The sequence below is a fragment of the Phocoena sinus genome, chromosome 5 (assembly GCF_008692025.1).
Source record: "Phocoena sinus isolate mPhoSin1 chromosome 5, mPhoSin1.pri, whole genome shotgun sequence".
In the NCBI taxonomy this organism is placed as follows: domain Eukaryota; kingdom Metazoa; phylum Chordata; class Mammalia; order Artiodactyla; family Phocoenidae; genus Phocoena; species Phocoena sinus.
The window spans coordinates 13,435,506-13,453,352 of NC_045767.1; the positions used below are offsets into that span (position 1 = coordinate 13,435,506).

General features: G+C 50.5%; 1 protein-coding gene across 13 annotated transcripts in view; it reads right to left on the reverse strand.

Moving 5' to 3' along the window:
* Positions 1 to 17,847, reverse strand: part of JADE1 (jade family PHD finger 1) — a 214,966-nt gene that overhangs the window by 21,277 nt on the left and 175,842 nt on the right. For 10 of the 13 annotated variants that reach the window (XM_032631859.1, XM_032631865.1, XM_032631855.1 and 7 more), the window contains 4 exons: positions 8,520 to 8,605; positions 5,346 to 5,503; positions 3,212 to 3,399; positions 440 to 651 (listed from right to left, as the gene is read on the reverse strand). In XM_032631859.1, the coding sequence (XP_032487750.1) occupies positions 440 to 651; positions 3,212 to 3,399; positions 5,346 to 5,503; positions 8,520 to 8,605 (644 nt within the window). Of the gene's footprint in view, positions 1 to 439; positions 652 to 3,211; positions 3,400 to 3,501; positions 3,713 to 5,345; positions 5,504 to 8,519; positions 8,606 to 11,074; positions 11,123 to 17,847 lie in introns of those variants that run through there. The other 3 variants (XM_032631863.1, XM_032631866.1, XM_032631867.1) reach the window with 3 other exon arrangements.

The window sequence follows — 17,847 nt, forward strand, 5'->3', positions numbered from 1 at the left end:
AGGGAGCGTGGCCCTGCCGACACCCTGATTTCAGACGTCTGGTTTCCAGATAGCAAGACAATAAACTTCTGTTCTTTTAAGCCATCCAGCATTGTGCAAGGGCAACGAACACAGCAAACTAACCACCTTTTCAAGAGTCCCCCCGCCCCCTGCCCTCCAGTGTTCTCAATAGCTATAAAGCCAGGTGTTGGAGCAGGGCAGAGGGGCTCATACAGTCTCAGTAAACCTGACTTCTGTGGATGGGAATAAAGACACTATGCGAAGAAAGAATGAGGTCCACAGAGGATCCTATTCTCCTGGTTGTAAAAGTAACAAGAAATACTTCAAACACTAAGCACCCGTCAGCAACAAAAAAGATGGGCCCACGTCTTTAACTCATGGACCCTGTCTGGAGGAACCACTCCAGGGGGCCTCCTTCCGGGCCCCGCTGCCCACATACCTGGTGCACACAGATGTTGCATTTGTCACAGAACACCATCTCATTGCCATCCTCACCGTCGGGCGACTGGCAGACGTCACAGACAACGTCTTCGTCGTATTCAATCCCCAGGCCTTCTTCAGTCTCTATAGCATGATTCATATTATCGTAGCATCGCTGTTCAAATTCCTCCAGGACCCTTTCCATGGTGTATTCATCTAACTCAGGCATTCCTGGAGGGAAAATGCCACAAAACCATTTTAATAAACCCATATTAATAAATATAATACTATTTATACTAATAAAAATGCACAATGAATAAATAATATTATCAACAAATCTATCCTGAGTGCCCCCCAAATATTTTCTATTGGATGTCCCTCAGACCCTTCCAAGGAAGGGTCTTGAAATTCAAAGGCAGAAAGAGACTTGCACCCAACAGTTTGTTCCTTACGGTCAGGCACTGAAGATGGACTGCTTGCTGTAAAAAGAGCATTCCCCAAATGGTTCCAGGCTATTAAATGCATATATTGTTAGACTGTCGTTTCATTACAATATTATATATACCAACTAGCGTGTAAGTGGCTTCAAAACCATGACCACCTATTATGGTTTGGGCATTTTTTTCCAAAAACACATTCCATTCTTGCTACGTAAAATGGTGCTCTGAGAACAGATTTCACTGTGAACGCTCAAATGTTTTTTACCTGGTTTATCCCTCCTCACCCTCTGAATTTACTAAGCTGAGATGCATAGTTAGTCAGACACATGAAAGACGGAAACACAAGGGACGTCTCAAGCAAAGGAGGCAGACAGCTTCTGGTGAATCAAAGAAAATGCATTCCTATGCAAGAACGGCCAAAAACAAACTTCAGGCGGTTATCGTGGTGTGGTTACGGCTTAGTGGTGGGGATGAGACTTTTATTTTCTTCCATCTGTGGACGTATCCCAAACTTCCTACAATGAAAATACTCATGCAGGACAGAAAAAACAGCTTGTAAAAAATATTCAAACACATGTAACTGGCAAGAAACAACAGAAGTGTCACTAGGGCCAACAACAACTTATATGCATTATCATAAATTTCATTAACACTTCCAAGTTTTTGAAAACTTGGAGCACACATTAGCGCTGACACTGTGATAAGCCCTAAACACACAATCAAAAAAGCCACCTATCATCTCAAACCTTATTTCATGACGAGGTCGTTTCTGCGCGGCCAGGAGGTTTCATCTCAATTCCTCCTACCAGTTCCGAAAACACCACTGGCTCTGAAAATACAGCCCTATGCCCTATAATTAATTTTTACCATTAAAAAGACCAATAAAAGCTAAGACAAACGTCTTTCCGCATGCGTTCTATACATGTTATACAACTGCATCGCTTATCCTGCCCAAGTACTCAGCACCGCCTTGCAGTCTGATGAGTAAGCCCAGCACTCACCACCTAGACCATCCACCGAAGCCCCCGGCCCCTAGCCGTCTGTCCCTCTGCCTTAACACAGGACACCCAGTCAGTCCAGTGCGTTACAGTTGTCTTTACAGAGTAGAATTTTATAGTCTATGAAGCTAAAACATAGTATTCAGTTCCAAGAGAGCACTGAAAACTTCTGAACAGACTGCCACCTCCTAGCCTGCTAACATCCTGGCCACTAATACCTAAAAACCAAGGACCAAAAGGAAGGAAATCTACTTTATCAAAATATCAGAGTAACAGCTTTCCCAGCTCAGTCCACACCATCATTCCCATTCAAAGGCTGGGGAGCAGCATGCATGGCAGCATCTGTCACATGCCAGGCCCTGTGCTAGGCCCAGGCTTCCACAGGAAACAAAGTCTTAGCCCTTCAGGCCTTTGAAATCCGCCATGAAACACTCCGTAGATATTTACCATGTGCTAGACTGCAAACAAACAGCCTGTGCCACCACTTCCCGACCTTGACCTACACACAGCACAACGCTAATTAAGCCTCACGTCTCTCACAGGAAGCCCAGACGTGGTCTCCCTGACTTGCCATCACCACACTTCAGGCAACTCTTAGCAATCGGAAGTGGTGTGTGAGCCGAGATCCAAGTGTCATCCTGGTCGTGACACAAGGAGATGCAAGCAGACGAGGTCCTCTGAGCCGTACATACACAAGAACGGTTGACATGTAGAAAAGATCGCAATGGGCAGGGCACCCAGCTAAGGTAGGGCTTCACCAAAGGAAAGCCAGGACAGATCGACGGGTGAGAGGAGAAAGCACTCAGGTTTGGAAAAGGACCCAAGGGGAATCACTGAGGTGAGAACACGAGGGACGTGTTTGGAAAATGGTGAGCTTTGGCTGGAGTGGCGTCTCCTGTGAGAAACTGCAGGCCACGGCTGAAGAAGGCGGCATCCGAATAGCACTGCCGGAGGGGGAAGAAACGGAACACCGGAGCAGGAAACTGTGGACCAGACCCTTGTGCGATCTCGGGGAAGCGCTGCATTTCTCTGGGCCTCAGTTCTCTTGAGGTAACCGGCAGGGTTGCGGGGTGCAGGGCAGAACTGGGAGCCCCCGCTTTCCTGCCCATGGAAGACACCCCTCCTCGATCCCACCTCTCTGTCCGCGAGATGCACACAGACTGAGTCCCTCTCAGCACACCTGCCGCAGCAGGACACGCGCATCTCCAGCAAAAAGCCCGTGATCCCGAGACCAGACTGAGGCCGAGATGGAGCTGGCGTCGCCAGTGGTGAGGAGCCTCGCCCCTGAACCGCAGGCCTCACGCACTCGCCGCTCGTCATCCACAGCCAAGCAGCAGAGCCCCCGCCTCTCACCCATCTCCTTGAACTCCTCGTTGGTCAGTTCCAGCCATGCAGCGTCCATGTCGTTGAGGTCGTAACGACACACGCTGTCGGCCAGCGTCCGGATGTCAACGTAGCCCAGCTCTGGAGGCTCAGAGCCCGACGAGACGATGTATTTCTTGGGCCTGATGAACATCAGGGACTTCTCTTCAGACACGACCCTGGTTAACAAGAAAACGAGGCAGCCAGGTCACCCTTCCTGCCACAAGAAAGGAAGTCTGCCAGGAGGCCCCCAAGTGAGCTTCCACCTCCAACCCCCAAACCTTAGGTCACTGCCGGGTTCAGAGAGTTAAAACCCTAACGCCACTGCTGACAAAACAAAGCAGGAGTCGTTAAAACCCCTAAAATAGAAAGAGATGCAAGTGAAAACGCTGCAGAAGTCTTCATAATCAGCCTCTCCCACATGGCCTCCCAGGACGCTGCCGTGCCCAGCCACCAGCTGTGACAGCAGTGTCAAGGGTTAAAGATGACATCACTTTCCACTAACCAGGCCTGCCCGCCCCTGCTGGAGGCCACCAAGCCCTGGGTTCTCAGGGACACGGAGGCGGCCAGAGCAGCCGCATGGCAGGGCACACACAGCAGAACGCCGGGAAGCCAAGGGGAGAAACCCGTCACCTCTGGTTCTAGAACTCAGACCTTGTCCATCGCTAAGCAGTCTGAGAACCAGAGTCCCAGCCACGGGCGGGATGCTCCCGGCACAGCTGGGGACCCAGGGAGGAGCGCAAGTCCCCTCCGCTCCTGCACGTGCACCCTCGCCCCGGGAACGCCTGGAGAAGTGCCGGCCCCCGCGAAAGAAAGTGCAGGAAGAGGGCAAACCACTGCCGACGGGGAGTGAGGCGCCTGGGGAGCACCACACGGCCACCGGCCCTCCACCTGCACGTCTCAGCGTGCCGGCAGCTCGCGTTAACACCCAGCTGTCCAAAGAGGCCGTCGAGGTGTTTCCATCGCCCTATGATTACCAGGGTGGCTTTACCTACAGGACACGGAGACAGGCACGGTTAAGGAGTTATTCGTCTCACTCAGCTACGGGCAGGGTTTTAGCTGACACTTCCATGAGCTGTGTCAGCGTTTACTCGTCTTGTGCTGGGCTCTTAACCCCTGGATTGGGATCGTCAGTGCTGCACAGCTAGTCAGTGCTGTGCCCCAGAGGCAACCCTGAGGCAGCCAGACCGTGTTTCTCCTACAGAGCCCAGTAAAACACTCCGTCCACTCCACAGGCTGCAGTCTGACCTGTGGAGGCATCAGAGCGGTCATTTCAGCCTGCATCTTTATGGGGACATTTGTCACAGAGATCCCAGACACAATAACCAGACTCGACCACCGCCGGTGCCTGAGGGACAGGACGTGGGTGAGGGCCAAGGGGTAAGTTCAGTTCACACTTGGCAACGGTGAAAGAGGTCATTTCGCAAAGCAGGCAGGTGACTGACCACGCAGCGGCGGCAAAGCCGGCTGCCAGCTGAGCACAGAGGGCACTCAGCTCCCTCGCCCCGCGAGGAGCCTCAAGGCCAGTGGAGCCGGCCGGAGAGGAAACAAGAAAACCGGCCCAGCTTCACGCTGAAGCCGGTCAGCAAAGAGCCGACCCTCAAGACCCCTAAGGAGAAGAGTGGTTAGAAGTAAATCCAAAGAAAGCCCATGCGAGGAGTACACATCGACACACTCCTCCTCTAAGCTCCCCACCCACGGGACCCGAACCTGGCAGGACTGCTCACACCCGTCCTCCCCCAGAGGTGGAGGGACCACGGCAGGACCCAACCGATGACAGGCACCTCTCTCCAGCACAGCGGCCCTCCAGAGGGAGAGGGGAAGCAGCTGTGCAAACATCCAAATGTCCCTCTCCCCCAGCCAGCCACTTCCCAGGGAGCCTTGGAATTTACCTTCCTCTCTAAGAGAGAGGCACCGTCCCAATTGGCTGCAGTGTTAAGTTCGGAGGCCCATGGCCCTTAAAAGCACCACCTTCGGACCTGAGGTGTGTTTCTACTGCATTTCTCTTTCCCCAGAAGCCTCACTGCTGACCCAAACACCACTGCTCCTCTCAGGCACCCGGCTGTCAGGGCAGAAAGGCAACTGTCAGGGGAGAGGCGGCACCCCTGCCCTGGGGCACGTCTACCTGGCCACGGGCTGAGGGATGGTCCCAGGGCTCACCGGCACCTGGACCCCTTTCTCCCACTCCTGCCTCCAGGGATCTGCCAGCACATAGTACTCATCCGGGTTCAGCTGGTAGGAGTCATGCAACTTCATGGCAGTGATCAGGTCTGTCCTAAACACCTGGAAAGGGAAAGAAAGGGTCACTGACACTGGATATTTGCATTCTTACTCAGAGCACTGGCAGCTGCAGGGTAACCATGGAGCTGCCACGTAACAAGGTCACTGTTTCAACAGAGAACCAGTCTGACCTATTACAGGAAACCCCTCGGCCTGCCACGCCCTGGGCCTCGCTCAGGGTCGGAGGTGGCAGCAGCTCACGCTGCCCTCCCTCCCTCGCCAGCTCCGAGAGATGGCGACGTCCGCACCAGCTACTGCAACACAGGAACCTCGCTGCCGTCCCCGGAAAAACTTCTAAGAACTCCCAATTCACCAAGCAGGCTGCTGAAAACACGCGCCTAAAAAATCCCTGGAGGGAGATATTTCACTCAAGGGTGACTTTCTTGTAAATGTTTAAGAAATAAAACTCCACTAACCATGTAACAACTCCAAGCCAAAACCCAGAGCCACCAGGGACCCCTCTTCTCTACTCAGACTGCCTCTCCCCACCTCCCGCCTGCCCAGGCACCCGGGCTTAACAGCAAGGTGTCCAGGGAGGGCGGGTCCTGGTTGGCTAGAGCCGGGCAGAGTACAGGATGGAAACGTCTGGGAGAGAAGCAACAACACACCAATGGAGGCAAGGTAGAAAATGGGCTGGTGAAGAATGTGTTTGCACACCTTCACCGGGCATAACTTCTACTAGGAAAGCAGCATTTGTGGGGAAAGGAGAGGAGGGAGGGAGGGGAGGAGACAAGAGAGGAAGAAAGAAGAGAGCAAGCAAGCCACCAGCCTCTCTTCACCCTGCCACAAACAGACGCACAAGACTCAAAAGCACCCCTCAGGCCTCATCTGGGCCCAGGAGGGGAACAGCACCAAGGTGGCCCCTGCGTGCCCGCTCCTCCTGGCAGGGCGGGAGGCGGCCGGAGCCCAGCCCACTCCTGTCCCAGGGCCGCACGAGGAAGCTCTGACCCTGGCATTAGCGCCGGCCCAAAGCTGTATTTGGCACCAAGCGTGCCTGCATCTGTAAGCTACACTCCCTGTTTACACAAGTCACAATGCTGAACTCTCTCTTCTTGGGACAGGGAGTTCTTTCTTGTGCTACTAAGCACAGTTCACACTATATGCCTGCTAATAGGTCCGTATTTGTTTTTCCCGGTGGCTTTTCGGGCTGGTGATCACTTAAATGAACGTCACCGTAACGAAGTCTGAGGCAGTGTCTGAGGAAGAGGGCCACGTCTCCAGCCGGCCGTCTGGGGCCCGACTTGCCCCCAGTCTGCCACTCCTCATCTCTAAAGTCCCAGTAACAAGCAAGAACCTGGATGTGCACCCCCCCACAAAAGCACAAGATCAGGCCCCCCTGCAGCACCAAGCCCTGCGGCAGACGCCCGCCCGCGCCCCGGGGAGCATTAACTTTGGCAGCCGTGCCCTGCAGACCCCCAAAAAGTCCTTTCAAACAAAGTCACAGATCTACACCTTCAGGAAGCACATCAGTTAAAAACACGTTCCAGCTAAGTCTGGTAAGTAATAAGTAAGGGATTTTGCCCAAGGAGGAAAATCAGACTGAAGCAACAAAATGAGAAAAGGCAGCCCAACGTTCCTGCGCTCAGAGACTTGGACGAGGACGGTCAAGGACTGAGACAGATGCCCTCACATGGACGTGAGCTCCTGAGTCCCCAGCAGGGCTCCACCTTAGCACTCCATCCAAAAAAAAAAAAAACAACAACCCTGGAACAAAACACAGGTCAGGGACAAGACTGGCGCCATCCACACTTGCCAGTGCCGACTCCGGGAGGGGTTTCTAGCTGCACCCGGGGCACCGGTGCTCTCACTCAGGTATCAGCTCCCTGTTGGAGCACCCTGTACTCCTGCCCTGAAATAACAGGAGTGCGGTGTGGACATCAGAAGGGTGTTGAGGGGGTTGTGGAGGGAATTAAAGAGAGAAAAAAGAGCAGCAGAGTCACTCCCGATAACCAGAGGAAAGGAAGGCAGCGCTGCAGGTTCAAAAGGACAAAGGCCTGGAATAAATCAAGGTGATAAAACGGACACCTTCTCATGAGCATCTGATCTAATGTTTAAGTGTCCCCTGGGATGGTTCTGCACAATTCTAAAGTATATTATACGCTACTCCCTCGTGGAGGAAGTTATTCCACAACTAAATAATCCTACGCTCCTCAACACAGCGCCCCCGGCTTCCCTGCTACCGTCGAAGAAGTTCCTCATGGATGGCGGCCTCTGCTCAGTCGCTACAGGATGAGGCTGTCTTTGAAGTCATCCCACTAAGAGGCAGTGCAAAACCAAGGGGCTGGACCGAAAACTCTCTTCCCCATAACCTGCTCACCTAATCACTGTGACCAATTAAAATGCCTTTTCTTCAATCACTTAGATCCTCAGAGCCCAGTCCAAGGTTTTCAGAGAACACAGATCTCAGGAGTGGGAGGGGCCCCTAACCAACAAAAGCCACAAAGAAACTCACCCAAAAACAATTTTGGATAGATAGATGACAGATAGGTAGATAATAACAAAATGTGAGGGAGCAGGGAAATGTAAGGTGAGAAACAAATTTCAAAAGAAGGGGAGAAAGCCTTAAGCATAATCCCCTAAACAGAATCCCAGAATTACACTGGGTTTTGCCAAACAAACCACAAATGCATGACTAAAACGAACTTGAGGCTGGCAGTGACCGGCAGCAGCTGAAGATGCTGATCTCCAGGCCACAGGAAAAGTTGTTGGGAGCCAGCAAAGGTGAAACAGAGAAGGAAAAAAAAAAAAATTAAAAGAATTAATAATAGCTAACATTCACTGAGCAGGATTTACCTTCTACATATTAACCCACTTAATTCTCACAAAAATCCTACGAGGTGAACACCTGTATTATCCCCATCTTACAGATTTGGAAACTGAGGCACAGAGAGGTTAAGTAACTTGCCCAAGAATGCACAGACTGACACCAATATCAACCAACCAGGTGTGTGTGTGTCAACCATATGTACTCACGCACACACATACGACATGCACAGTCACGCCAGCATTCAAGAAATACCTCCGAAGGCTTTCGATCTTCATGTCTGGAGCATGAACTTCTCCTGTGCTGGGATCTGGAATTCTGTGACCAAGTAGTTGACAGGCCTAAAGAAACAAATATCCGAATAGGAATAAATTAAAAGTACACAAATCACTGAGGGTTCACAGGGTTCTTTTTTTTAACCAGACTCAGCAAGGCGCCCCTCAGCACCACCCCAGGAGACGGCCCGATGCTCTGCCAGAGCTCTCCTCTCTCCCCTGGAGCTCCTCCACCCCCATCGCTCATTTAAACGCTCACTTCCCACAGCAGGCCAACAAGACCACTCCGCACACACTGTGTTCGGGGCTGCGGCGTCACAGGTACAACTCATGGGGGGAGAGGCCTTTCAAGAACACCGTGCAGGCAGAGCCTTCACCCATAAGCCTGCACTTCCTCAGAGGTTCAAAGCCTTGCATTGGTAAATATAAATTCAGAAGCTTCTCTCTTAATTTCCAGTAACTTTTTAAACACTACCATCATTGTGCTAAATCCTAAAAGGTCTGACCCCAAAAGGTCTGACTCCACAACAGAACTTAGCAATCCCTAAAAAAGAGAAACTCAGACCCGCCGTAGACTAGGTGCTCCGGCCAAATCACCTTTAAAATTGCCTACTCCCCTTTCCCAGAGAATGCCTGTCAGCTCTCTTCTGAGCTCTGAGGACAAGATGCTCTTATCCTCTGTCGTGGGGCCTTTCCCCTGCCAAGCCATGGAAACTGGAAGCCCTACCAGGCCACCTATGTCTCAACTGCCACCGAGTCTGAGCTCCTCTCGCGCCTGAGACCCCTCTGCAGCACCGTCTCCACCCTGCCTGAGACGCTCCCTCAGCCGCAGCGGCAATTCTCCTTCCTGGTGTCCCCACTGTGGGTCCCTGCCCTCCCGCATGAGCTCTCTCACCTTCTTGCTCCAGTGCCCTCCCCGGGGAGCGCCCATCCACGCCCATGGTCTTACCTGGCAGGCCCAGGAGACTGTGAGACCTGCGTCCCCACACTAACCTCCCTCCCCGGCACCAGGTCCACGTTCACCCTTCAGATCAGACATCAGTCAAGCCCACGGCGTTCCTGAGGTCAGTCAACCCAGCACAACAGCGACTGGGCTAGACATTCTACTCAAACCTGCTCTCCTAATTCCTACTTTGACGCATATCACCACCATCTCTACCTGAATTCCGAAATCAGAGTCATTCTAGTCTCTCTCCACTCAGGACACAGCCACTCCACGGCCCAACAGCTCAGAGCCCAGCTCCTCTTCTCTGCCTCTGCCACCGCCTCTTGTCCGTGGGTGCCGTACTGACACCAGAGATCTGAAACAGCCCTCCTAACCACCTGTCTACCTTCCCAGTAACTTGCCTCCATGGTGAACAAACTGTACCATTTCCCAGAAATTAACAACTCCCCGCCCCAAATAAAAGCTAAAAACTGAGGGAACTGCCATTCTACCAGTAAAATCACTTGCCACTCAAAACAGGAAACCCTTATCTCTATAGAGTCCAGAGACAAGGGACACAGAATCAAAGCATCCTTAAGACCTTGGGGGCATTAGGAAGTAGGTTCTGCCCATAAGCCTATCATCAGATTTGCAATGACAGAGACTAAAGGGGATTGCCAAGCTTCCCTCTGACAGGGAAGGGCACGACCCTTGATGGCCAGTCCTGAGGCTTGTTTACTGGGTCAACTGACTGACGGTCTGCTGCTAGGCCAGCAGAATTATATTTCCTATCGGTGACCCTACCGCACTGCTCAGTAACAGTCTAGAAAATTCTTTTTTAAAAAACAATCCTAAGTATGTCTCTTTAGACTCCCAGATGAACAAGAATAAAGTTCACACCCACACTGAAAGAAATACTCTGGGCACACTGGGTTAAGCCTGACTTGTAGGAAGCTCTGAATCTGGTCACCACTGGAAAAAGGAAGACAGAAGCCGAATTAGGAACCTGATTAGGAAGGCAGCTAAGCAGCTCATGTCTCCAGACAGGCCTCTCCTCCACCGTCCGGTCCTGCAGGCCATCGTCTGGCCAGCCCACAGGCGGTAAGAAGAGACGGGGGGAGGGGGGGGGGTGGGGGGGTGGGGGGGGGTGGGAAGCCCAAGACAATTGTAGACGGGACGGCCCCGGGGCTCAGGGAGGGCGAAGAGGTGCAGGGCAGACAGGGATGCCCCCTTTACTGTGAATCACTAGGTACAGGGTTATAAATGACAAGAAATTTTAAGCCATTCCATCGCTGTACTTCAATGACTAACATGGGGTCCGGGGACACAAGCGCTTACGGCGAACACTTTCAGAGTTAGAGCAGCAACAACAAATTCATGCATTCTTAAGTTTTATGACCCTCTTTTGCCTCCTTTTGGGTCAGGATCCCTCCAGGGTGGTTTCCAAGGTTGCCAGGAAGCTTGCAGCTTTGCTGGCACAGGACACATCCAAGTAATTGCAATCATTTAGAAACTTTTTCCAGGGCTGCTTCTATATTCTTGAAAAATGTTGCCTGCTTTTAAAAACAGATATTCAAAAAAGCCACAAATCTGGTATCTGATGGTATTACCCAAGAGAAATTCTGGTCCACCCAGAAAGTCTGTTCCTCTTCCTTTTAATTTGCCTAATGCAAAAAGAGGAAGAGAAAAATTAATCTTATTAAGCTCACTTTGGACTGGGGGGAAAGCTAAGTTTAAATTATCACTGGCATAAGGAATGTTCTTAGCTTATTTATAGAACCACCCAAGCATCCACTGACAGAGTGAATGAATAAACAAACAGCGGCATGTCCATACCACGGGGTACTACCCAGCAACAGAAAAGAACGAGCTGTTGATACACACAACACGGACGAATGCAGGAATAACTGTGTGGAGTGAAAAGATAAAAAGTATGCACTGTATTATTCCATTTATATAAAACTCTGGAAAATATAAACTAATCTATAGGGACAGAAAGTAGATCAGAGGTTGACTGGGGACAGTGGGGAGAGAAGGGTTATCGTGAGTTTTATGATTTCATGGGTGCAAACATGTCAAAAGGCATCAAAGTGTACAAACTTAAATGTGTGCAGGAAATAAGTGATGATCTCTACCATCCATTAACAGTAAAGGAACAGAACGCGCTCCGTTTTACCCTGCACAGGTGGTGTGTGTAAAACCTAGACTTTGCTGCTGAACAGTGAGAAGCTGGATCCTCCCACGTCCAGCAGCAGACAGTTGTTGATGGTGATTTCCTCCTTCTAATTCACTTTAAAACTGTGTAATAACTATTTACAACATACAGTATACCTAAGTCAGTGCTGTGCACACAGCAGATCCTCAATTTTTTAAAAAACGTCTTTAAGTGAACAAAACACAGTGTCGTTGTTTGGGACTGTAACTCAAGAGCCGAAAGCGGCTCTGTTTCACCTATGAGAAGTCATGCTTTTGATCTCGAGGAAGATGAGGCCATGGAAAACAAAGCACTAATGCCTTTAAAGACAGCATGGCAGGGGCACTGCTTCCTGACTGGAACACACCTCCATCTACAAAGACATCCACGGCAAGTCCACAGGAGACTCCAAGAAAAGTGCCTTGACTCCTACGCCAGTTCTCCTCCCTCACCCATGTTCCCTCTGGATACTTCCCCAGAACACGATCCAAGCAAAAATAATTCGCACCCATTTTAATTTTAAAAAGTTATGTCACAGAACATTTTTTTTGAAAGTATGTTGGAGGAAAAAGAATTTTAAGCCAGAAATTAGAGTATTTCAAACACCAAAAGGACTGGCAGATTCTGATTTAAACTATAGTAAAACACTGGCCACTTGTTAGTTCTTAAAAACCACGTGCTAAGATTATGCTGGGCTGGTGCTGCATTTTGTTGTTTTCAGAATGCTAACATTTAATGACAAGCTAAATTAAGAATATGGCAAATAGAGCTTCCCTGGGAGTCCGCCTGCCGATGCGGGGGATACGGGTTCGTGCCCCGGTCCGGGAAGATCCCACATGCCGCGGAGCGGCTGGGCCCGTGAGCCATGGCCGCTGAGCCTGCGCGTCCGGAGCCTGTGCTCCGCAACGGGAGAGAGGCCCGCGTACCGCAAAAAAAAAAAAAAAAAAAAAGAATATGGCAAGTAAAATTTTGTTTTATTTTCTCGTTGCTTTCAGGAGAAGTTAGGAACTCTAAAAATTTGGCAATAATATCTAAAATTATCTTATTGCCCACACACAAGATATTACTACCTAAAGTTAAGTCCGCTCTAGTGACAAGTGTACGTGACTTTTAAATTCTTGACATATACGCTGTTTGAGTATCAACAATTAATCTCCATGAAACACTGAGAAGAATTAACAGAAAATAAACCCTTGCTTTGTTTTACTATCCCCAACTTCCCTTAAAACAGAAAGGTGGGGGGAATACTAAAAGTTACAGAAGGCTCACAGGTCGCAGCATTGTGAGCGTGGCTGCTGTGTGTGCACTGCGTTATGAACCCTGCCTTCTGGTGCTATTATGCATTTATCTCGAACACTCTCCTTTGAAATATTAAAAATAGTCACGCTGTCTTGCCCTAGATCTAAAATAAGGAAGAAAACCTCAAGAGCAAATCTAATACATATTGCACACACCTCCGACATTTGGTAGTTCGTGTGTGTTAAGCCTCCCAGGTGGTGCAGCGCATGAAAGGTTCAGAAATGAGAATGAGTGGCAGCCTGGGTGGCTGCTCACATCACCACAAATGCAAACTACAAAAGAACCTCACCACTGACCAAATGGCGAATCTCCTGTGTCTCAGACCCCGCCTCTAGATGCTAAACACTACTCTGGTGTCTTCAGGAGTGTTAAACCAGCTTAACAAAGGAAGGTGCTCGGGGACCGGCAAGTGTGGAGCCCTGCAGGCCAGCTGGTGTCACCACAGCAGAGCAGACTGGAGGGAGCAAGGCCAGGCCAGCCCTGTGCCAGTAAAGTGGTGCTATGCAAAGTCCTATCCGAAAGAAGAAAACAAATGTAATGTAGTTCTACTTGCTTGAACCGCATGATAGAAGACAAGCCTCTCACACCACTGCTGTTTCTATCAGGGTCTGACCCCACGTCTCCCACAGCCCAGCCCTTCCATCCCAGCATGGCTTAGCTCTAACCGTCCAACTCACTTCCACCTTCCAAAAAACAAAGCTTAATGGGTACCTTAAGAGAACTGGCCCAGGAATGTTTCAACATACTTGGGCCTTTGACCAACTGACACAATGTTTCATGGTCACCCGGCCCTTCTGTTAAGTCCAAGTCCACAGACCGGATCATGCTGTGCTAGTTACTCCTCAAGCCCAAGATGATGCTCTGCCCACCCATGTCAAGGATAAGCCACAAGTCGGGTTTGAAAAGGGGTAAAGCCATCTCCATGTGCCTGGAGGAGACACGGGTACAGCCCACGTTCTGTAGTACTTGAGCCGAAAATTCCACATTTCAAGAATTCCTACACAACTCTGCGGTATCACAGGATGCAACTGAAGGGGGGAAAGGAGCAAATTAAAGGTACAGTCAAACAGAAAGAGAAGTGGAAGCAGAGTTAACTTTTATGCAAAAGAGATACCTCCAAGAAGCCTCCAGAGACTTGCCATGAAGGAAACCAAGCACAGCCAAACCAAAAACATGACAGCAAGTTATTAAAAAATGTAACATAAAGGGTCCAAAGCAGAGAGCACGTTTCACCCACTAAAAATTCTGGTCTTTCTTCATTTTCTATCTGTAAGCTGGAGAGAGCCCAGAAAAACAGAAGTCCTCACAAAACTTCATGTTTGCCACTCATCGACCTGCATTACTAAGTGCAGAATTAGTAGGTTTGAATTTTACTCAGCTATTCTCTGTGCCTTCGTTATCACCAGTGATGGAGCAGAAGCTGGCTGGATAACCGGAGAAGACAGAAGTGTTTCAGGGTCAGCGCAGGTGTGAAAAACCGGGAGACCAGGCAGGGCCCTCACAAGGTGCCTGGCCCCGGAACCCCTTGCCACACGCCAGGCCTTCCCACGGGGAGGTCAACACAGCCCTGAAATTTAGGGCATTAGGCAGGTGACAATGGTTCCCAGACCCAATTCCAACACGTGCTTGTGGAAGCTTCCCCACACCAACGAGCAACTGTCAGACGCCAGCGGCGTGTCCAGGAATTCAACTCAATTCTGACTCGGAGATAGAAATAGATTCCAGACCCAGTCCCATGAGACCAACTTCCACTTCAGATGCCAGTTGCCAAGCCCAGGTTATTACCCGTGCTTCTGACTGGCAGAGGTTCCCATGAGCCCCTCTCCTCGGGTTCAACTACTTTGTTAGAGCGGCTCACAGAACTCAGAGAAACATGTTACTGACTAGATCACCAACTTAACTCTAAGAGGATATTGAAGGATATGAGTCAACAGCCAAATGAAGAGATACGTAGGACAAGGCATGGGGAAAGGGCACAGAGCTTCCACGCCCTCTCGGCGTGCACCATTCTCTCCCACTCACCACGCGCTCGCCATCTGGAAGCTCTCCGACCTCTGTCCTTTTGGGTTTTTACAGAGGCTTCATTACCGAGGCATGACTGATAAAATTATTGGCCAATGATGACCGATTCAACCTCCAGCTCCTTCCTCTTCCCCGCAGGCTGGATGGAAACACCAAATATAGCAACGACCGATTCAACCTCCAGCTCCTTCCTCTTCCCCGCAGGCTGGATGGACCCACCGCCACATTTGCCAAAACCCCTAACACAGAGGACCATGGACTGGGAAGCAGGAAATAAAGTGCTTGTTTCCCCGGGCCACACCCTGGCACAATGCATAACTTCAGAGACTGGCTGAGCCACCCAGTCCCAGGAGCCCAGCAATTACAGACACAGCCTGCAAATACCCCAGTGCTACTTCATCCAACTGCCAAGGCTGGCAGTCCAGGGCACCTGGAGAAAGGCTTCAACAGCTATGACTGCAGCTGGATGAGGGCTTGCACTGGCACAGAAAATGCCGGTCCATCCCCAACTGTAAATACCACACGGGTATTCCCCTGGACCAGGCCAGAAATCAAAGCAAAGGGCTCCATCCAGCCCAGGAGGCCAGCGGGGCCTAGCCGTGACCGTGGCTGGTGCTGGGGCCCCAAGCTGACGTCCGCAGCTGCCTCTTCTCCACTTTGACATGCTCTGCATTGGGCCAGGAGCTGCTGCCAAACTTCCGTCGGGACTGCAGGCTGGAAAGGCTGGGGAGAGGCCACTGCACGGACCGCCCATCTCACAAGCAGGGCTGCCAAGTACTCAGACTCAGCTAAGGGCAGGCTCAGTTCTGTGCACCTGACTGCAGGGGCAGAAGGCACCTACCCACACCCACCACGTGCCTACACAAGGGGATGGGCTCCAGTGCAAACAGGCAGGCTGGTGGCAGAAGCCCACTCTGGGTAGCAGCTGCCCTCAGAAAGGGCGGAGAGTGTGTCCCATGGCGCAGGTAATGTACGTGTGTTCGTACGGCTTGGCATTCTAGGGGTCTTAATGAGAGCTGTTTACCACGACCATCATCCACCGTAATGACCAAATCACTAGGCCTGGACAGACAGCACAGCCATGAAGTGTCACCACTCGCTTCACACTGAATCAACTATAGGACACAGCCAGCTTGCCTCCTTTCCACTAGCAGCTAGCACCCTCATCCTCTACCACCACCACTCTATTTCCATGTGTAGCCTAGGGTAGAACAAAACCCAGGTTGTACCCTGTAGGTATTTACCTTAGTCCTCCATCCCTGCCTTCTTCAGGGAGGCCAGCACACACACAGGCATATTAGCTGGAGGACGAAAAAGGCACATTACCAGGAAGATGACCTGATGGATAGACTTTTGGTGGGGACTTTGGGTACTCTCTTCCCCTAGAGTTCTGGGTGGAAATATAGGTTTAGATGAAGCGTGTGGTCTTCTAGGGCTGTTATGGGCTGAACTGTGTCCCCCAAAATTTCATGTGTTGAAGCCTAACCCCCCAATACCTCAGAATGTGACTGTATTTGGACATAAAGCCTTTAAATTGGCGTTTAAATGAAAACGGTTGGCCCTAATCCAACGTCACTGGATTACATTTAGACACACACAGAGACGTCAAGAATGCACACCCTCTAGTCCAGAAAGGGGAAGAGTCTAAGTCTGAGAGAACATTCCAGGAGAACCTTTTCTAACCCAGCTCTCCCAAAGTGGATATGAGGCAGTGCTGAGAGTCAACGAAGTGAGCATGGACCGGCTCCTCAACCAAAATCAGAGGAAAACAGGACTCTGAGCCTCTTACCAGGCACTATTAGTACACGGACATAACTCATGAACCCTTCTTCTGATTAATTCTGAACTTAAAAAGCAAGTTGTTTTCTTTTTTAATTGCTGCAGGACAAATTGTGTACACGAGCTAACAGCAAGCGTTTATTGAGTGCTTATAACTCCAGAGGACACTTTGACAGGCACCACAGGGGGCAGAAAAGAAATACCTAAGCATGTTTTTGCCTCAAGGAGTAAAGAGCCTAAGTAAGTAGAAGAAAACAGGTAGTGAGGGCCGTGAATAGATAAGCGCTAAGAAGTTCAGGGTTCCCGAAGGCTCCCACAGACGGGGTACAGCCCCTTAATACCGCTCCCTGAAACAGAAGGAACGCCCCTCTCTCTGGAGTGCTTACCCAGCTCACTCCTCCCTCATGCCAAACATTAGCTCCCACCATCTGTCCCAAGAGCTCCCAGCCCTTCACCGTCCTCCGGTCTCAGCTTACTTCGCAGGTACCCCCGACACCCAACACCCACCCATCACCACCAGTTCTCCTTCCCACTGCTCCATGCCTGCACCCAACGCTCCAGTCAAACTGCTGTGTTTGAGTTCTTCTGTTTTTAATGTTTCCGGTGGCTTTCAGTGTGGCCACCTACAGCAAAGCTTTGCTTTCTAATTTGCCACTTTTAATCTGCCGAAAACTTGGAGCACCGAAAGACAACCCTGTTTGCCTAAAACGATTTCAGCCTTCAGGACCTGCCCAACTTTTATCTCCTCTGTAGGTTTCCCTTGCCCTCCCCCTCCTGAGTTTGTGTCTACATATATACATTTCCACAGTGCATCAAAAAGGCATCTCCGACTGCCCTGATGACTTTCCACCGGAGCTCAATCTTATATGTGCCAAAGACAGAGTCCCTTGAAAGCGGGCCCAATACTTTTCCCATCACTCAGCAGAGCGAGCGTTCTTTCAAGGTTTCCCAAATTTGATCTGTAATATAAAACATAAGATAACGGGCCAGAGCTCAGGCACCGTGCTAGGTACAAAATTTCCTTGTTATCTGAAGGGAGCTCTTCCCCGGATCGTCTGTTAGCTTCCCAATACACAGATGCTGTGTGAC